We start from the raw sequence: 22,559 nt of genomic DNA, 5'->3' as shown, positions 1-22,559 counted from the left end.
GTGGGGTTTTAGGGCGCAAAACATCTAAGGTCATTAGCGCCCAGTAAAGAACCAGAGAATGCTGGGACCACGAGGGGAAAAAACCGTTGTGAAGTCCAATACAAAAAGGAATAAAAACCAAATCTAACACATCAAGACATTACTGAAGAGTACCTAAAAGACATCAACAAGAAACCGGAGTCACCAGGTAAAAATCAAATCTCTTTTGCCATATTACTGCTTTTAAAAAACTTAAAACACGAGCAACAGCTCGCATGTCATCTGCTAAAATGTCCGGCAAAGTGGGCGGCAGCCCGACCCTGAGACGTAAGTGGCTAAAATAGGGGCAGAGGATAAGGAAATGTCTGACCGTTAATGGCTGACTACAGAAAGGACAGCTGGGAGCAGGATCGCCACTCAACAAGTTGCGGTGACTAAACCAGCAGTGCTGTATTCGCAACCGAGCTAACATTACTTCCTCATGTCGAGACGACCAGGAGGAAGTCAACCGAGCTATTGGGAGAGGTTTCACTTCTCTCAGTTTGTTCCCATGAAAGGAGCACCAATGGTCATGCCAAAGTGACGTGATACGCTGACAGAGGAAAGTACAAATACAGGGTGTATACGTTGACAAGGAAAAAAAGTCCCGGATTTTTCCCGGATCTCCCGGTTAAAAATACACTTTCTCCCATGTGAAAATACACTTTTTCCGTGCTAAGTGACAGTATACTTTCCATCGGAACTGTAAAATTTGTCAATCATTTGAATGGTTATGGTTTTATACAGCAGCTTATATCCCGGCACTTTAGAAAACGAAACACAGGGGAAAGAAACAAGTTTTGGAATGTTCTTTGATGTGCAGCAACATGTACACTGCATATTTTTGTATTACGAAAGTATAAATTTGCATTCCACTGAACACCACATGTTACTTTCCAAAGCACTGAAATCGAGATTGCAATGCACTTTTGTAAGCCAGTCATAGTTCATGTGATCTCGCCAGCCGATAACAGCGGATATTAAGAGAATAGGACACATGATGTAGTCAGTCAATAGCAACATCACTGTTAAGTAGCGCAAACAACGAACAGGAAAAGTTAATGGTTTAAATTAATATACATAATGTTGCTACAAGAAAAGAAAAGAAAAGCTTTCATATATAATATTTGTTTCCAAGATTAATAAGCTACAAGAGAAGCTAAGCTTTTACATACAATGTTGATCTTTTTTGCATGTTTTACACTTTAAGATACCTCACATAAATGTGCCAGTAAAATGTTTAATACCAACATAAATCTCTGATCTTCTGGGCTCACAATTCTTCTGAATGGCTTGTCATCAAAGAGTTGACTTTTAAATTAGAGTCAAACGCTCTGTGATTTAAGAAACTTTTTGTACATTCTCGCACACTGTTCATCTCGCGTAAAAGGAAATTTGCTTCGAAAATAACGCTTTTCAAACCACAATTCACACTATTTTCCCGCAATTTGTTAGAAATAGATTTGTTCTAGCAGTTGCCAGGGAGCGCGAGATAAGAGGAGTCACCGCACTTGAGCAGCAACAATGACGTAGGAAGCCTATATGTTCCAATGTGTAAAACATTAAAAGATCTAAAATTATGTCATAAAAGAAACAAGACATCAGAGGACGTTCCAAGAGTGCCAGAATTTTGTGAACCATACTGAAATGAATAATTCGCTTTAAAGTGCACATTCGTATATCCAGATTCACAACAAAGTAGACCTCGACCTGATATTAAGCTTTTCAGTGTGGTTTTCGGGGTGTTAATTTTCTTGAAGTACCACTACTGTATTATCTCATGTTTGGTTCTTTATTATGCCATAATGCCACACGTGCTAGAAGATGAAAATGTGCACTTGAAATGCAGCGAACAGTTGAAACTAGCCAATAGTGTGGAATTAAACACTTCGTTTCAAATAAATTGGCTGCTGCAGCGGAAAAGATAAACAAAAGTTGAATTTGCTAAAGAGAAAAGCGACAAAAATAACTTCATTGTTCTGCGAGGCGATTAATGCTTGACTGTCAGAAAGGGGAAATGAAATAGCATCTGAAACTAATAGCATACTTTAGCCCTCCGTAATTATGTGAATGTATTTTAAATCACCTGATAGCTCCAAGCCACAGAAATCACTCTTTTATTCATATGACGCAAGAGCAGTCAATGAAGAGGAAACAGCAAAATCACTAAATGTAAACATGGATCACGTGGAGACTAAACCCCCCCCCCCCCCGCCCCCCGCCCACTATAACTCTGGCTACTCTGCACAACAGCCCTGGATCTACGATATTTTGAACTGGGGCAATACTGAATACTAGATGGTGGTGTCCCCCACCTCTGCCCGCCACCCTACAGCATTTGAGATAGGACATCAAAAATTTGAAAAATAAAAAGAAGACTTTTCAAAAATATGTTCTTTTGTAGCGCAAGAAGTGTTATTTGGTCTTAAATGTGCCAAAGTGCAGTGCCATGCCTGTTCACACAGCATTCTTCTACCGCACGTCACTGTATTTCGCACTATGGAACTCAAATGTGTATATTTTGTAATGGATGCCATCAAACTATATTCAGGAAAGTGGAAATTAAAAAGTCCTTTTGTGTCTCTCCTGCTCCCAGTCGGTCGGTTTGACATCTTGCCCCTCTTTCTTTTTTTTTTTAAAAAAAAAAAAAAAAAACCCTCGAAATTAATACTGGATGGGATTATTTGTAACCAGAAGAACAAGAACACTTCACAGAATCTGGACTCTTTATTGCCTATTAGCTAATAACTTGCTGTTCTGTGGAACATAAAATTAAATATAGGATACACAAAACCAGTATAGACAAGAGACAATCAAAACAGTAAACATTTATTCAGTACTTAGCTCCCAGCATTTTTTTCTGTCCAATTTTGCTACAGCTTTACATGGATTGCTTTCCTTTCTGCAAAAGAATCTATTACCTCATCAAAATTCATCAAACATTTTGCTACATGAAAAATCGAAATGTCGTCGTCTCATACTGAAAAAGCTGTTGATACAAATAGCACCCAAGATTGGTGTGGTTTCTCGATCTGATTACATCTATTTTGTCATTGTCTACTAGATAAAAGAAAATAGGCCTTTCTAATACTGCAGCAATAGCAACACACACCAAACAAGTGAGCCTGTTTTGGTTATAATGGTCATTTTTATAATATGACAGAATATTATTCGTGAAGTACCAATATGAAATGCCTATTTAACCAACTACAAGCAAAACAGTTCATGTTAGGAAATAGTTTCACATTTTATTCATATGCTCCAGTTTCTCAAGCATGAGATCGAAAAGTAATAGTACGAAATTTTTGTATAAATTTGGAATCGTCATATTCTTCCTTAATTTGTGTGATGTCCCCGTTTCTTCTTCTCCCTCATGCTAATGAACAATCTTCTCATCACTAATTCTGTAACTACTCCTACCACTGACAAAACTCTTTCTCCGGTTAACTCTACTAACCCTGACAGAATCACCGATTTAGTTATCCAGCGATTATTCTCCGGTTAGGTGTTATTACGTGTTCATACAACGCGTTTTCCGTGTTCCTCCCAGAATAGAACTTCAGTAGTTGCTAGCCAGGGACTGTACAGCTTGCCCAATTTGACCAAAAATTTTCTGTAAAAATTTCATTTTCTTGTATACACCGAGAAGGTAATACGTAATCTTTCTTACGTGTTATTCCTGTTAGTCGTCTATTGCCACTTTGGTAGTCTGAATCTATAGACTTTGCTAGTAATTATAACAACGCTGATCATTCGCATACCCAATCACTCACGTAAACAAACAGCAGTTGGCGTTCACCCCTCAGCTCGTATAGCCCCATCCCCTTTTGTCTGCAGAAAGTTTACTTCTAGATGGATTCCTCTGGCAAAGACATCATGTACACTATGCATGCATTCAAATATCAACTTATAATTCATTCAGAAATCAACTTGGAATGTGTTCAAAAACCAACAGGGATGCGTTTCGAAATCATCTAAGTAACCGATAGACCAACGTGCGGTAGATGCTAGGCACTTTGTGAAACAAGGTTTTTTTCCTCAAGAATATGAATCTGCCCCTCTACCCCCAAATTTCCATCCGGTTCAGATACCCCGGTTTGCTGCTTACATAGCCAACAGCGACTTTTCTTCTGTAGCCAGAAGCGGGAGAAGGTACTACTCATACGCGACTCAACTGCGCATGAGCCCTCTCATAACTGCTTAAATAAATCTAATGCAAACAGTTGTGACGTCACACTCATCGGAGGTAATTTGTCGTAAGGAGCATTGCATAGTCTTCCTAAAGCCTTTCACACATTTTGCTGTTGGTAGACACTTGTATGAGCTCTATGTGTATTTATGTGGTGCGCTTCCTTTTCAATTTAAGTTTTATTCTCTCGTTCATGTTTTGTTGCTGCATTATTATTCCGGGATACAGAAATAGACATTGTTAGAGTATCGTTTCTTACAGTCAAACTTAAAAAAAAAAAACTGAAAACTAAAACAATGAATAATTCACAGAATTCTAAAAAATGCCCGAGTTTTTCCCGGTTTTCTCCCGGATGAAAAAATTCCTGTGTCTTTCCCGGATCTCCCAGTTGTCCCGGGTCATATACACCCTGAAATATCTTGCGATGATGGGGTGGACTGGATCGGGATCATCTACACTCTGAAGGGCACTGAGGGAGTCAGAGCAGATCACACTGCGAGTCAGCTGGTGCCTACGGACGTAGTGAACAGCCTGATAGAGGGCAAAAAGCTCTGCTTTAAAAACTGTGCACTGGTCGAGAAGCCAGTATTGAAACTTATCAGCCCCGACGACAAAAGCATAGCCAACACTGTGGGCGGACTTCGAACCATCAGTGTACAAAAATATGCTATCAGCAAGTTGTGAGTGAAGTTCGAGATATTTGCAGCGAGAGGTCAGCTCGGGAGTCGAATCCTTTGGGAATGAGCTGAGGTCAAAACGAACACAAACCTGTGTCTGAAGCCAAGGTGGTGAAGGGTTCTCCCCTATTCTGAAAGTGGCAGGAAGTGTGAACTGCGGCTGCTGAAGCAGGTGACGAAAGCGGACGCCGGGAGGCCGCAGAGAAGAAACGTACATCTCGTACCGGCGGTCAAGAATGTCATCCAAAAAAAGGGTCAAAGGTTGGGTGGCCTGGCATGGAAGAAAGCCGACACGCATACCTGCTGAGTAGGATGTCGTGCCAGTATGACAGTGGTAGTTCACCGGCTTCTGTGTAGAAACTCTCAACAGGGCTAGTACGAAAGGCACCAGTGGCGAGACGGATCTCCAAATGGAGTATTGTATTTAGATGGCATAAGATAGAAGGCTGTGCAGAGGAGTAGACAATGCATCCATAATCCAACTTGGAGTGGACAAGAGATCAAGAGAGGTGGAGGAGGACAGTCGGACAGTCCGGTCAGCCCCCATGAGGTACCACTCAATACACGAAGGACATTGAGGGACCGGGTGCAGCATGCAGCCAGGTAGGACACATGGGGATACCAACTGAGTTTCATAATGAACATAAGCCCTAAGAACTTCGTTGCATCCACGAATGGGAGAGCATTCTGGCCCAGCCGCAAGAACGGTGGAAGGAACGCCCTGTACCACCAGAAGTTGACGCAAACGGATTTGGTAGCAAAAATACAGAAACCATTTGTGACACTCCACAAATAGAGACCGTCCAGACAACACTGAAGACGGTATTGCAGGAGACACGTCTTCTGGGAGCTGCAATAAATAGCAAAGTCGTCAACAAAAAGAGAGCCAGAAATGCCATCTGGAAGGCAGTCCACAATGGGGTTGATGGCTATGGCAAAGAGTATGATACTCAGTACAGAGCCCTGAGGCACCTCGTTCTCATGTGAAAAGGTATGGGATAAGGAGGAACCCACATGTACCCAGAAAACTCTGTCCGTTAAAAATTCCTGGATGAAAGTGGGAAGATGACCATGGAGGCCCCATGTGTGCATAGTACGTATAATGTCTGTGGGCCAACAGGTATCATAGGCTTTCTCCAAATCAAAGGAAATGGCCACTGTTTGTTGCTTCTGCAGAAAATTATTCATGATGAACGTCGACAGGGTGACGAGATAATCAACCACTGAGCAGCACTTTCGGAACCCACACAGAACATTAGTGACTAGATGCTGTGATTCCAGCAACCACACTAATCGACCATTGACCATGTGTTCCATCACCTTACAAATGCTGCTGGTAAGGGAAATTGGATGATAGCTGGAAGGAAGAGATTTATCTTTACCAGACTTAGGTAGGGGAACAATATTAGCTTCACGCCAAAGTGTGGGAAATACACCGTCAGTCCAAATAGGGTTGTGGGTATCGAGGAGAAAGCGTTTCCCCACAGGAGGAAGATTCTGCAGTATGAGGATTTGGATTGTATCGGGCCCAGGAGCAGAAGACCTGGATGAGGAGAGAGCATGCTCGAGCTCCCTCATAGTAAAAGGAGTATTGTAGCATTCTCAATTCAAAGAGTGAAAAGAGATTGCATGAGCCTCCTCTGCCTGTTTCTGAGGAAGGAAGGCAGGATAGTAGTGGGTGGAGCTTGAAACCTCCGCAAAGTACTGGCCCAAAGCATTGGAAACATCGACAGGGTCGACTATGACATTTCCTGCCACAGTCAGACCAGAAATCGCGGAGTGGGCGGTAGTCCCGGAAAGCCAGCGCAGGCCACCCCAAACGAGAGAGGACGGAGTAAATTTGTTGAACAAGCTGGTGAAGGAAACCCACCGTGCTTTTTTGCTTTCCTTAATAGTGCGACGGCACTGCGCACGTAGGCAGTTCACAGTCCACCGAGGGACCAGGACGCGACGGGGAGAAGTACTGGCATGAGGGATAGAGGATTTGGCAGCCGAGAGAATAACGTCCATGAGGTGCTCAACCTGATCATCGCAGCTGGGAAATGGCCGGTCATCAATGACTGCCAAGGAGGAACATTGTCTCCAGTCAGCAAGAGAGAATTTCCTATGAGCGGGCCACTTTGTGGCGGTATGATTGTACAAGGGAAGTGGTCACTCGAGTAAGTATCGGAAAGAGCACACCACTCGAGGTGTTGAGCGAGCTGGGTGGAGCAGATCGAGAGGTCTAAGTGGGAGTAACTGTGCTTGGAATCGGAGAGAAACGTGGCTTCTCCAGTGTTAAGGCACACGACATTAAGATGATTAAGAAGATCCACCAAAAGAGAACCTCTCGGGCAGGCGATAGGCGTGCCCCAAAGAGGATGATGGGCATTGGTGTCACCGAGGAGAAGAAAGGGTGGAGGAAAGAGCAACAACCTGCATCAAGTCCACTCTATGACAGCAGAAGATGAAGGTATATATATGGTGCAGAGGGAAAAGGTACATTCGGGAAGGAAAACACAGGCAGCAACTGCTTGCAGGTGGGTGTGCAAGGCGATAGGACGATGACAAACATCATCTCGTAGAAACATCATGACCCCACCATGAGTAGGAATCCCTGTCGTAAGGGAAAGGTCCTTCCGTAGCAAAGTAAAATGGGAAAGAGCAAAATGGTCTTGAGGACATAGCTTGCCCCTTTCTTGGAGACAGACTACAAGCAGACATTGTGATCGCAAGAGCAGCTGGAGGTCCGCCCTGTTAGACTGAGGGCCACGGATATTCCATTGTAAAAGGACCATAAAATTTAGGAACATCAGAGAATGAAGAAGAAACATTCACCTTGACAGCTGCTTAGGGCAAGCCGTCAAGGGAGGACGGCCACTGGAATCCACAGGTGGAGGATATTCGTCCATCAACTCAGCGGGATCAATGGAGCTTCCCCGGTGTCGGTCAGTTGAAAGGGACTGACAAGTCGAAGAGGGCCGACGAGACAGAGAGGGAGAAAACTGTTTGTCTTTGGATGATTGTTTTGGCTTTTGGGAGTTGGCAGAAGAACCAGACGGCTGCAAACTCGAGGTACGCAAGAAATCTTCCTGGGAATATTCCTTTTTGAATTGACGGTTCGCTGGCTGCATTGCAACCGTCTTCGCTGGTGAGGGCAAAGAACAGATAGCAGAATCTAAAGCCCGGAAAGCGGGAGACGGAGTGTCAGCTTGAAGGCGAGGCAACTTTGCCAGCATTGAACTGAACTGTAAGACACAAGTTTGCGTAGCCATGTTTTTCATGGGACGGGGAGAGGCTAACACAGTGTTGTAGCTTCCAGACAAAGGGACAGTTGGTTTACGGCTCGCCAACATTTTCCGAGCAACAGGAAAAGGTACCTTCTCCTTTATCCTTATCTCCTGAACGGCCCGCTCATCTTGATAGACTGGACAAGAACGAGAAGCAGCAGCATGGTCTCCATGACAATTAATGCAGCGGGAGGGGGGAGGGGGGAGGAGGGAGAGGGTGGACAGGCGCCTTCATGTGCATCCCTGCTACAAGTGACACATTTGGCTGCGTTTTTACATGACGTGCTGGTATGATTGGACTGGTGGCATTTATAACACCGCAACGGATTGGGAATATAAGTACACACAGAGATGACTTCATAGCCTGCCTTTATCTTGGTAGGAGGCGTTAATCGATTGAAGGTCAGGAACAATGTGCGAGAGGGCACCAAATTGGTAGCTTCCTTTTTCATACCTCTACGAACAGCAGTAACACCCTGATCCGATAGATAGTTAGTTATTTTGTCCTCCGTCAAACCATCCAACAGCCGGATGTAGATAACACCACTGGACGAGTTAAGTGTCCTGTGAGCCTCCACTTTTATAGGATCTTCGTGGAGGATTTGGGCATTGAGTAGTTTCTGAGCCTGGAGAGCACTATCAATTTCCAAAAGCAGAGTACCATTGCAGAGATGAGAGTATGACTTCACAGGGCCGGCAATGCCATCCACGCCTTTCTGTATAACAAAGAGGTTAACAGTAGCAAAAGTCTGGATTTCGTCTAAACATGAGACTACTAGATATCGAGGCACAACATGAAGAGACATTGAGGCAGGAGCCTCAGTCTACTTTTGTTTATGGGGAACAGTCGGAGAAAAAGAAGGAAAGTCAGTCATTGGGAAGAAGTCTCCCACGACTGCCAGCGTCTCCGATGGCGCGCTCCTTCCAGCAGGGGCCCTCCAAATGGGAGCCCCCCACCATAGGTGATTGTCCTCACCAGGGGGTACGTGCAGGCCCTACATGCCAACCTGGGGCTGGGAATTACCCGCTACCCAGTCTACTGCTACAGGGCAAACGCACGGGTGGCCATCAGGCCCACACACAGGGACGAGAAGAAAGGATAAGAAGGCCACCACAGCACAGGAAAAAAGAGCAGTGCAGGGAAAGAACAATATAAGGGAATGAGCAGTACAAGTCCCACAAGTAAACCACCGCAAATGTGCTTCAAGAGCCCATGGATGCATGAGAAATCTCCCCAAGAGAGGGGAAAAGGATACAAGAAGAGAGAAGCAGCACGGAAAGAGAAGAGGTGCTGCAGCCCCGTGGTTGCCAAGCGCGTACTCACCAAAGAGCGGTGAGCCCCCTGGAGGGGGGGGGGGATGACTCAAGCTCTCTTAACTAAACTGATATTCATATTAGAGATCGTCCTGGTTCAAATGTAACTAGAAGTGACACTTATATTTCACATTTAAGATTACAGGTAGTCTTTCCAATATTTATGCCTCATTCTTAAAAGTACAGTTTCAGAGTCCATGTGTGATGATGTTGATACTATTCATGATCCCATAAAGACTCATCTAAAAGCTAATATTTTCACTCTTGCAGTTCACAACAGTTGAATTAATAAATATTAAGAGTTATATACTGGAGTTTGGAATTTTGCTTCGTGCAGTTGCAATAGAAGACACTGTAATATAGCTCATTCAAAACTACACTTAAGGTGAAATTAAATTGCAAACCAGAAATCTCTTTACTACCTTTCTCAAATCCACAGAGCAAGTATTTTAGAGCATTGAAGTTGGCAGTACTAGAATCTGGAAGTACTGTCACTATTGCAATAATTTTCATTATTTGTAGAATTCAGTGAGGTGCTATGAGACTACAGATTACCTTCCACTAACTGCTTGAAATAATACTTGTTTACACACACACTGATCTTATACATGTATTACATACTTTTACCACATGAATTGCCAATTATGCGCTCACAACTGCAACATCAAAATCTATAGCTACCACCAACCCTATATGTAAAACTTTAATATTATTTCCTGTTCAAATACAAAGTTGTCATGGTTCAGAGCACATATGATCTAGAACAACACACACACCATGTGTGCATGCTCGCACAGAAAAATTGAAGTGCTTGTTTTTCCCGCACGCCGTTCAAGAGTGGAACGGTAGAGAGACAGCTTGAAGGTGGTTCACTGAACACTTTGCCAGGCACTTTATTGTGAATAGCAGAGTAATCACATACATGCAGATGTAGAAAGTTATTTGGTACTCATAAAATATAATAAAATCATACTCCATATCATTTTGATAGTGTTACAGCTGTGCATTTACCATTCAGCATAAGGTGATCAATTTCTCATATTGGCTTGAGTATAATTTTTCACCAAACTTCCACAGCTCTCTCACTTATTGAAATTAATTCGCAGACTGTGAATTCCTTGACATCAGCTGTATTAGGTATAATCAACTACACAACAGTGACATATGAAAATTTGTTACGGACCACGACTCAAACCCGGATTTCTCACTTTATGCATGTAGTCACCTTAAGGGGAGTTAGAATGGAAAATTTTTTTTTTCGCATTTTCGGAATTTTACCTCATAAAATTTGCAATTTTCCAAATAAAATGATATATATTACATGTATTTCTTGAAGATCTAATAAAATCGGTAATTTTTTTATGCAGAAGGCTGTGGATTGCTGTGTTATAAAGGTTAAATTAGGTGTTTGTATTGGTAGCATTGTCGAAAACAGTATCGTATTGTTTCATAGTATAAAGACACGTTGTATGTCAAAGCACTAATGTTTTTCCGAGGAAAAGTGATGAATAGATTGGTAAATCTCTCAAAAAGCCAAAACAAAGTTTTTTTTAAGAAATGTTGGTTTCATGGTTATAAATTTTCGAATAAAGGGGAACACTGTGTTCAACATGTGGTGAGTGAAGTTATAGACAATGAAATACAAGCAATAGTACCTAGAGGAACACCCATTAGTGCTTCAAAGATTAAAATAAAACACTGTGATACACAGTTTTCTCAAAACTAAAGTGATGTAAATGGTAGGTTCGGTTATGTTCTGGTAGATTTACACATCCTAACAAGAGTGTTAGGTGAATGTGTATGTTGTAAAATATGTGAACGGCCAGTTAGTTTACATAAAAGCAGTGAGGTATCAAATGGACTAGCCAGGAATCTTACCATTAATTGTGCCAGTTGTAAATATACACATTCATTTTGGAATTCTGATAAGTGTAAATATAATTATTTTGAAGTAAATGTTGGTGGTTTTATGGATTGAAAGTTATTGACAAAGGACACACTGCAGCAGAAACAATGTGTGCCATGATGAATATGCCACGCCCACCTTGTAAAATCAACAAGTATGCACGATTTATTGGAGCTGCTGTGGAATCTGTTGCATGCGAGTCAATGAAGGGTGCTGCAAACGAAGCTTTTGAAATCAATGATGGTATGACTGACATACCAGTAGCTTTTGATGGCACTTGGCAGAAGCGCGGCTACAGTCCTAAGAATTCTGTCGCTACAGTGACCAGTGTGGATACTGGAAATGTAACAGGTTTCCAGGTTTTAACCAAACACTGTTATAAGCGTAAACCAGGGAATGAAGAAGGGCATATCTGTGACAGAAATTATGGAGGAACAAGTAGTGGTATGGAGGCCTCTGAAGCTACTGAAATTTTTAGTCAACCTGTGAATGCAAGGGGAGTGTGTTACACTAAGTTCTTAGGAGATGGAGACTCAAAAGCATATAAATGCCTGTAGATTGTTACAGAACAAATGTTCCACTGTCAGTTGGGCAACGAGTGCTAAGGATTTAGGAACAGCGTCCTGTGTGCTTAGTGTACCACAATTATAAGATGGGAAATATACAGTGGACGCTCGCCAGCCTCAGCACACAGGCTAGCAACTGGGCTCATGCGATAGGCCCCTCTTCACAGCCTAGCATTTTGATGTACAAAGCCCTTGCAGAACCGTAAATATGACCTACGTATTAAAGCTGGGATCGCATGAAGACTTTACAGAGTTGGAGTAGACATGCTTTGTCAGCTCCCCAAGATCTGTGAATAATGCATTTGAGGATGTTCAAAGCCCTGAGATATTTTACCTTCAGTTCTTTAAGGTGTGACCTCCAGGTCAGCCTCTCATCAAAAGTGAGGCCCTGATATTTATTTTTCCTCAAAGGTGGGAACAGTAACCTCAGATTTAACAGGTGAATTAAAAAGAGTACATGGGTGATTAAAAGCAACACAAAGAGAATTTAAAACTTATGCTGTTTGACCATTCTAACCACTTGATCATCAAATTCAGTTGCCAAGCAGCTGTTGCAAGGTTGGAGAAGGCACAGAAGATGGGGAACTCACCCACAAAAAAGGAACGTTGTATGGGGCATCATACTGTGGACATAATACTGTTTGTTGCCATTGCAAATGCTGTGACACTTAAATCATTCGCTTGAGGAACACCACTCCCCTGATTAAAATGGTCAGGCAGGACATTCCCAAACTTTTATCTAAAACACCTGTCCGAGAGGAAGAATTGTATGAAAGTGGGTTGACGTCCATGGCTCCCCCACTGATAGAGTTGCATCAGAATATTATGCCTTCAGGTAGTATCACAGGCCTTTTTCAAATCAAAGATCACACCAATAAGGTGTCAATTACAGAAGAAAAGTTGTTGAACTGCTGCTTTGAGCAGTCTCAGGTTATCAAGTGATACCTCCTCAAGCCGAACTGGGAGTGACTTAGTAGGGATGTTGTTTCAATAACCCACACTAGGTGCCAGTTGACCATATGTTTTACTTTACAGCTTCTGAGACTAATGCTGTGATAACAACAGCAGTCAGTTTGATCCTTCCCTGGTTTTAAAACTGGGATTACAACAGATTCTTTCCACAAGTTAGGAAAGTCTCCAGTCACATAAATTTCACTGAATAAATGAAGGAGAACTTCCTTCGACCAAGACCAACTGTTTCAACAGGCTGTATGGTAACAGGTTGTACCAGGTGCAGTATCATGAGCTGCTGACTGTGCAGAATCCAACTACCACAGAGAAAAGGCTGGTGATATTTCGCAACTTTAGTGGAACAAAAATCAAAACCAATCTTCTTCTGTCTCTTCCGGTAATGACAGAAAACTGGATCCTGGCTATAATCTGCTGTAGTGGTCGTATATGCTCAAGCCACTGTCTGTGAAATGTATTGTGGCAATATTGGGAGACACCCTTGATCTCTTATAGCAGCTATTGGTGGTTGTGAGTTCTGCCTTGGGATCCCCCTGATAGCTTCCCAAACTTTACTTACACATGTGGAGCTATTGATGAAATGCAAGAACTGTTGCCAAGACCTCTGCTTATCACCTCGAATTATTCTCCTTACCTTTGCCCTCAACGTTTGAAAGGTTGTAAGATTCATATCTGCAGGGCATTAATTGACACTCTGCATTGCTGCCCTCCTGTCCCTGGCTGCAGAATGGTACAAGTCATTCCACCAAGGAACAATCTGTCGCCTAGGCATTTCCTTGGATTTTGGGATGAATGCATCAGCACTTTACTCCTCCGCATGTCTTAGGAAGTGACAGCTCTAGCAACCTTCTGCACATTTATGTAAAAAATTTTGGGAAGGTGTAGATCAAACCCAGATGTGGGGACTAAACATAAGTTAATTCAAATATGTGGTGTAAAACAAAGGAGCAAACAGCAAAACGGGGAGAGCGAGAGTCACAATGGGTGAAGGGTGCAGTAGTTGTGCAGAGATGAAGAGATTTGTAAAGCATAAACTAGTGTGGATAGTTGCATCAAACCAGTAGTCAGATTGAAGAGCACAACTACTTCAAGCCGCACCCCACACCCCCTTTCCTACTGCATAAATGAGAAGCTGGTTCTTCCTGAAAGCAGTTGAGACAAGGAATCTCAGCTACACTGGAGTACAGAAATCAACGATAATCCCTCGCTGGGAAAAGTCAGTTACACATATACAGGTGATGTGATTAGGAGCCAAGTTTCACCCAAATCGCGCGGCTGCTACGGTCGCAGGTTCAAATCCTGCCTCGGGCATGGATGTGTGTGATGTCCTTAGGTTAGTTAGGTTTAAGTAGTTCTAAGTTCTAGGGGACTGATGACCACACATGTTAAATCCCATAGTGCTCAGAGCCATTTGAACCATTTTTCACCCAAATATTCTTTTAAATTGAGATAGAATTTGACATATGTAAAAAAGGAACCAATTTGTTTGTGACAAGACAATAATAGGACAAGGATTTATTTTGTCTGAAGAAAAAAGAAATATAATGAGGCAAGAAAAAGACATTTCAGAATTAATTAAATGCCACAGGCTTCATTACATAGCACGTGAGTCAACTTTACGAAATATCTCCAATCTGAAGGGCATTTTGCAGAGAATTTCTCTACAGAATAAAGCTTAACTGTAAAATATTTAAACTCCATAAGAAAAAAAATTCCAGGTTTTTGGAAGCATTCCCAGTGGTCTGCAAAAGTTATCCTCCAGCAAAGTTCAGTCGAAATTTAAAGAGGATTAAAATTTAAGTTGACAGTAATGTAAATTAGATATCAGTATTTGATGCACTTTTTTTCATTATTCATCTGTTACAACTTCAAGGCTCATGAGGCCAAAGTTGTGCTCCACATTCCAGACTAAGGTTTAGACATCAGACAAATGTGTGGTTCCTGAAGAGGGGCAACATCCTTTTCAGTAGTTGCAGGGGCAAGAATCTGGATGATTGACTGATCTGGTCTTGTAACATCAACCAAAACGGCCTTGCTCTGCTGGTACAGCAAACAGCTAGAAGCAGGGAGAAACTACAGCCACAATTTTTCCCCAGGGCAGGCAGCTCTGCTGTATGGTTAAATAATGATGATGGCATCCTCTTAGCTAAATTATTCTGGAGGTAGGTAGTCCCATATTGGGATCTACGGGCGGGGACTACTCAGGAGGATGTTGTTATTAGGAGAAACAAAACTGGTATTCTACGGATAGGACCGTGGAATGCCAGATCCCTTAACTGGGTAAGTAGGTTAGAAAATTTAAAAATGGAAGTGGATGGGATAAAGTTAGATATAGTGGGAGTTAGTGAAGTTCGGCTGCAGGAGGAACAGGATTTCTGGCCAGGTGAATACAGGGTTATAAATACAAATAGGGATAATACAGGAGTAGGTTTAATAATGAATAAGAAAATAAGAACGCGGATACGCACAGTGAGCGTATTACTGTTGCGAAGACTGACACGAAACTCACACCTACCACAGTAGTACTATGCCATCTAGCTCTGCAGATGATGAGTTTGAAGAAAAGTATGACGAGATAAAAGAAATTATTCAGATAGTTAAGGAAGATGAAAACTTAATAGTTATGGGGGACAGGAATCTGTAAGTAAAAAAAGGAAGCGAAGGAAAAATAGTAGGTGAATATGGATGAAAGACAACACTGCCCGATGGAATTTTGCACAGAGCATAATAGAATTATTGCTAGCACTTGGTTTAACAAGCATGAAAGAAGGCTGTACTTGTGGAAGTGACCTGGAGACACCAGAAGATTTCAGATTGTTTACATAATGGTTAGACAGGTATTTTGTAACCAGATTTTAAATTTTACAGCATTTACAGGGCCAGATGTGGATTCTGACTACAATTTATTGGTTATGAACTGTAGATTAAAACTAAAGAAATTTAAAAGCGCTACGAAATTCTGGAGATGAGACTTGTAAAAGTTGAAAGAACAAGAGGTTATTGAGAGTTTCAGAGGGAGCATTAGGCAATGATTATCAAGAACAGGGGAAAGGAATGCAGTGGCAGACAAATGGATAGCTTTGAGAAATGAAATAATGAAGGCAGCAGATGATCAAACAGTTAAAAAGACAAGGCCTAGTAGAAACCCTTGGATAATACATGAGAGATTGAATTTAATTGATGAAAGCACAAAATAATAAAAAATGCTGTAAATGAAGCAGTCGAAAGGGAATACAAATGTTCCAAAAATGAGATTGACAGGAAATGCAAACTACCTAGGCAGGAATGGCTAGAGGACAAATGTAAGGGTGTAGAAGCATATATCATGAGGGAAAAGATAGGGACTGCCTACAGGGAAAGTAAAGAGGCCTTTGGACGAAAGAGATGCAGCTGTATGAATATCAAGAGCTCAGATAGAAAACTACTACTAAGCAAAGAAGGGAAACCTGAATAATGGAAGGAGTATACAATACAGAGGGTCTATACAAGGGAGATGCACTCAAGGACAGTATTACAGAAATGGAAGAGGACACAGACAAAAATGAGAGGGGAGATTTGATTTGCCCGAGGAGAAGACAACATTCCATCAGAACTACTAATGGCCTTGGGAGAGCCAGCCATGACAAAACTCTAACATCTGGTGTGCAAGATGTATGAGACAGGCAAAATACTCTCAGACTTCAAGGAAAAAAGTAGCAATTTCAATTAAACAAAAAAAAAAAGCAGTTGCTGACAGGTGTGAAAATTATGAAACAATCAGTTTAATAAGTCACAGTTGCAAAATACTAACATGAATTCCTTATCTAGGAATGGAAAAACTGGTAGCAGCAGTTTGGATTCCAGAGAAATGTAGGAATACATGATACAGTACTGTCCTTAACGACTTCTCCTAGAAGATAGGTTAAGGAAAGGCAAATCCACTTTTATAACATTTGTAGACTTGGAGGAAACTTTTGACGATGTTGACTGGAATACTCTCTTTTAAATTCTGAAGATAGAAGGGGTAAAATACATGGAGTGAAAGGTTATTTACAACTTTTACAGAAACCAAATGGCAGTTATGAGAGCTGGGGGGGGGGGGGGGGGCAATGTGAAAGGGAAGGAGTCGTTGAGAAGGAAGTGAGAGAGTTGTAGCCAATCACTAAAGTTATTCAATCTGTCTTACCACATCCTCCGTACATTCCTGATTTAGTGCCTTCAGACTTCCATCTCTTTGGGCCTCTGAAAGATGGACTACATGGTGAACATTTTCAAGACTCTAATGCTGTTGTCCAAGCTGTAAGGAAGGAGTTAGCCTCAGCTGGTTCCAGTTTTTACAAGCATAGCATGCAGTCTCTGATTAATCATTGGCAAAAGTGCATAACGAATGGTGGTGACTGTGGAAACATTTCAGACCATAGCTTTACTTAGCTGTGCTGTAGTTTCCATGAATAAAAGTAGGAGGTATTACTTTCGGAACAAACCTCGTAGGTTTAAGTCCAAGGAAGTCTTTTCTGAAATTATTTGTCTGGAGTGTCACGATCTATGGAAGTGAAACATGGAAGAAAAACAGTCTAGGCAACAAGAGAACAAAAGCTTTTGAAATCTGATGCTACAGAAGAGTGCTGAAGATTAGATGGGTAGATCACATAACTATTAAAAGATACTGAGCAGTATCCGGGCAAAAACAAATTTGTGGCAGAACCTGACTAGAAGAACACAGTCTGAGACCTTAAAGAATCACCAATTTAGTGCTGGAGGGAAATGTGGGGGATAAAAATCGTAGAGGGAGACCAAGAGGTAAATACAGTATGCAGACTCGGAAAGATGTAGGTTGCAGTGGGTAGTCAGAAATGAAGAGTCTTGCTTAGGACAGAGTAGTATGGACAGCTGCATCAAACCAGTCTTTGGACTGAAGATAACAAATAACAAGGTTTACAAAAACTAGCTACTCTGCTTTCCCCATCTGCAGCTCCAGATGCTGATAGTTAAACAAATGGAAACTGCAGAAAGTTTCAACGTAACATTGCTAAGTCTTGGTCATTTCTTCCAAAACATTGAAGTCTCAAAGTGAGATGCTCAACGCTTGATAAAGAACATGATTTGTCTAGTCCAAAGAGAAATTTATAAGAAAATCTAAGTTTCTGATAGGCTTAAGATACCAACATTTATATAGCTAAACCCTGATGATTGGCAATTTACTTTACTATGTTGGTTAGGAAGATGCGGTGTGCGTACTGTAAGACCTTCGGTACACACACCATCAGATCATTTGACTTGTCGCTCTAACGAAGTAGGCGAGTGTCAGCAATACGTCTAGTGGTCTTATCGTGGCGTGTTTATCTTCTGCCGTTAGGTCAGACGATAGAAATGCCACTTGCGCGCTTAGAGTAGCAGATTGACGGTGACCAACTTTAAACAGAACTTGATTAATTTTCACACACATTTATTAAAATAATAACAAGCATTAACCTTACTTAACTTGGTTCTGGATGCTATTTACAATTGACAATCTCAAGTTCCTTTGGTCTTGGTACGTTAATCTTATTCTCACATATCTCTGATACTTGACAAAGTGTGTATACATTTCTCTTCATGGCGATGTACAGGAATATGGTAATCTTATTAGGTGCAGACTGAAACTTGACTATACACTAATGCAGACTGATTAATCGGAGGTCTGTACACTCGTTATAATACCTCGAGTGGTCAGGCATCACTGCGCGAGTGTGATCCGCGAGGAAAAAAGGTTCTATGTTAGCAGCAATCTCATTGGCTGCGTTACATATTAATACGAGGATCGGCGGAAGCAGAATTTGGTCCATCTCTATGACAGTGCCATCTCATAGTGCGGAGATGGACGAGCGCTGCGCCTGCGCTGTTGTGCTTAACGGGGCGCGCTCTAGTGGAAAAGTTGTGTATGCGCTGACTACGCGGAACTATGTACACAACAGAAGACTTACTGGGTGAGATGAATCAAAATATGTAAGTTATTTTAAATGCTGAGATTTGCAAATGTTAATGCTTGCTTGAAACTGTTGGCCGATACAATAGGTGGCTCCTGTATTTCTACTTTCACACTGAATGGAAGAAAAACCAGTGGCGGTTCATGCAAAATTTTATCAATGCACTACAATGTGGTGGCCTATAACCCTTTGGCTTAAAACAGTAGTAATAATAACTAACTTGAATATATTAATTTTAAGTATATAAATTGAACTGTTTCAATACACACAAATTTTACAATCAATCATTTAACATTGTGAGTAATAACAAAAAAGGAGATAAATGTAGCACTCATAGTGCCGGAAGGGATGATGTCACATCAGTGCACGCGCAGTTGAAAACAACCAGCTGCATCCCTTTCCTGAGTTGATCATAGTGCAGCTGACAATTTCAGCACACAACAATTTCCTTGTTACCAAGGAGAGAGCACTACAAAACATGTTTTCGTTCATTTCATTTGCATTCAAAGAGAAATGGAGTAGTTTTAGTGTTATTTCTGGCTCGCATTCAAAGAGACATGACATAATTTGTATGATATTTACAGCGTGCTGTAGCACATAAGCACATGATAACAGGCCACCAAAGGAAAAAGCTTACAGAATGGAGGTGGTTATATTACCAATATCCAGCAAGAAGAAATCCTTCTCATCTTTTCTGATAACATTAAAAGCATGGTTTTATATTTTTTCAACAACAAAGAATTAAGGTGGGATGAAAATGTGGTAAGTGGGGGCATCTCCAAAAACAGTAAATATCCTGTGAAAGCTGTAGTCCAGTAGTCAGAATAATAACTGTGAGTACTGAACAAACAGTTTGTTAAAATTATGGCTAAAATAAATTAAATCTTTTGTAGTATACACTGTCTGCAGACTAAAGAGCTAGTAGGCAAGTCTCCAGCTACAACAAAAGGAGAAGCAAAAGGTTTTTACTCCCAACATTATAGCTTCCCTTCCACAGTGAACCTTACAAGCCAGAGGCAACATAGTGCTCAAACGGGCCCAGATAGCATTTATTTTTCACTACGTTTGTTGATGCTATACACAACACAAAAATTAGTATCTGGAGTAAGAAATGCATACAAACAAAATCTACCCAGTCACCACCTGCTGCCCTCTCTTGCTACTCAGTTCTATTCATTCTTTGGTCTACAGATGGAATATACGCACATGCCTGCTCTTACTAATGTAAAGAAAATAGAAGGCTGATAATACTTAGCAATATACATCAGAGTATCCACAAATATTAGTAACTTTTAGAACACTCACAAATTACTGAAGAAGTTTAGGGGAATTGATATAGCCTATATAATTTCATTGTGAAACTAAAACATTTCTCAACACACTTTCATTTGTCTAAAAAATTATTACAGTAACAGAACACAGTAAGACTGTTGCAACCTTGACCTCATATCACACAAAAATCGTAAACGGCACAGTTTTTCAGGCACAAAAACCTGCGCATCTGATCTACATATCTTTTACATTATTACTTGTTTCAGATTTAAACTGTCTCAAATGTAGTAGAATATGTCATGGTGTTTCCTACTAATGGCGTAATAAAACCACGCCATTTTAAACTATATTGAGTTTAAATTCTGTACAGCCTAACTTGACTCCACAAGAAATATCTGCACAAAACTTCAGGTGGTGTAGGATGAAGCATGAACCAATATCTGCCACTAGCACCTTGTTGGAAACATTTATACAGATAAGATCAAATGAGTTGCAACCTAAGGCAATGAAATAGGCTACCACAACTGTTCTGTAACAGGGTGGGTGCCAAATTATAACAGCATGGACAAGCCAAAAACCAGATATGAAGGTGAAGATTTTTACCATATGAAAGCATTTTAATGTGTTTCTTTAAAGAAGTGATTCATTGTAAAGCACATTTATCACTTTCTCAGCAACAACAATAATTCACATTTCAAAGAAACACACACACTGGGCACTCTTTCAAATATGTTCCTTCTATACAGAATGCATTAGTCAAATATTTGTCCAAGGACCATTTTACAATAAAATATAGGAGTTGTCCACCTGATAGCTAAAGAAAACCAGTCACCTTCAGAACGAAACAACCACATGAAATTGTGCATAACAACAAAAATTCATTCTCTGATGCAAAAGTATTCAAAGGCTGAGCTAATGTCAATTGCTTCAATACTATAATGCCCTTCTCCCCTACGGTATACTGCGGGTGTGAGAAACTTGCGTAGGCCTCTTGGGAATTCAAAACTTAAATGAAAATTGCATAATTTGGTTGTTTCTTCTGCATACCACATTCAGTATCAGTAGTTAACAGGTACATGAAAATAATCAGACTCGCTACCTTGCATAAACATTCTTTTACACAGAAACTGCATTTGGAGTCTATTAACACACAGTATGAAATAATGGTAATGCTTAAAAAGTATTATGCAGTGGGAATACCTTTTAACTACGATACATATTATCTTCTAATTAGGGAAAATTAAGCATACACAACTGTTTCTCAGTAATTGTACATATTGCACGACTGTTTACTTTGAACATAGCAACAGGCTATGGTAATAACGAGCTCTGCAAATAAACAATTCTATAAAACGTAAGCCACAAATCAGTAAAGAAAATAGGGCTCCAAGTGAAATGCGTATTACATATGGGAAATCAAAAATTCTTGTAAACATTAAATCTAGTTGATAGGCATATCAACTACCACTTACAAGTCATAATGCTGATTCCACTTAGGGTCAAGAGTGGCTTTACATGTGTCTGTTTTATGACACTGACCCGAGCCATCGACGCTGATCTTTGCGAATGGATCGGGAAGGCCTGAAATACAATATATTACTGAGCCTACTGATGAAAACATTGTCGACTCGTCAAAACAAACACAAAAATATTTTTAACTTACGGAACAAATCCTTTTTGGCCAAATTTCGTGCGCACAGTACTGCGAAAAGAAATCACTGTTTAAATATTCATTTTTATTATATGTTTAACATATACGAAAACCACTACTTTCCACTTGACATCTATAATCTAGGAAATGACACAACCCTCGTACTGACTGGTCTCGTATCCTTCCCTCCTACTGACTTCCGAAACATATATATTCCGTAATAATTGTTTTACTTACTTGTCAAACGAATTTTCATAGCACCACTTCTTTTACTCCCCCCTGGGATGGACATATTTCACTGTCATTTACATTCAGCACTTTAATTAACATACATATTATTCACTACGGCTGTTCCAGCGAGGAGTAAATAGAAATACATTATGTCAGATGTGTCGTTACATTACACATACAAAAACGCAATCTTCACCCACTTCCGCGAGAAATGACACTTTCACACGCATATTCACTAAACGCAAAGCACACCCTACCATTTCCGCACAGACATTACGTCAAAATTCTATCAAGCTACTCTTCCATTCACTAAGACCAAAGTTCGTCAAACACATTAGCATGACCAGCCAACAGTCGACAGAATATCTATCGATACATTCTCGATAGTTACGAAAGAATATAATGATTTTAATCCGCAAACCTGCCTGATAGAAATAGCTTGCCCATATCTCAGATAATTGCAAATTCGGTTTAAAGTAATTTTATATTTTCCTTCTGATCTTTTGCAAACCCACATGCTCTCAGAGATACATAAAAACAGCTTACTTCGCA

The 22,559-nt window shown here is 40.9% G+C and overlaps 1 protein-coding gene across 1 annotated transcript in view; it reads right to left on the bottom strand.

Annotated features, from left to right (window-relative positions):
- The window catches only part of LOC124774968 (E3 ubiquitin-protein ligase SMURF1), a 167,819-nt gene extending 145,520 nt beyond the window's left edge, over positions 1-22,299 (bottom strand). The window contains exons 1-3 of the mRNA XM_047249693.1: positions 22,014-22,299; positions 21,789-21,827; positions 21,598-21,706 (exon numbers count right to left, since the gene is read on the bottom strand). Coding sequence (XP_047105649.1) covers positions 21,598-21,706; positions 21,789-21,827; positions 22,014-22,068 — 203 coding nt within the window. The 5' untranslated portion in view covers positions 22,069-22,299. The remainder of the gene's footprint in view (positions 1-21,597; positions 21,707-21,788; positions 21,828-22,013) is intronic.
- Between the last annotated feature and the right edge of the window lie 260 nt (positions 22,300-22,559).

The sequence above is a fragment of the Schistocerca piceifrons genome, chromosome 2 (genome assembly GCF_021461385.2).
Source record: "Schistocerca piceifrons isolate TAMUIC-IGC-003096 chromosome 2, iqSchPice1.1, whole genome shotgun sequence".
NCBI lineage: Eukaryota > Metazoa > Arthropoda > Insecta > Orthoptera > Acrididae > Schistocerca > Schistocerca piceifrons.
This window is presented reverse-complemented; position numbering and strand designations above follow the sequence as displayed.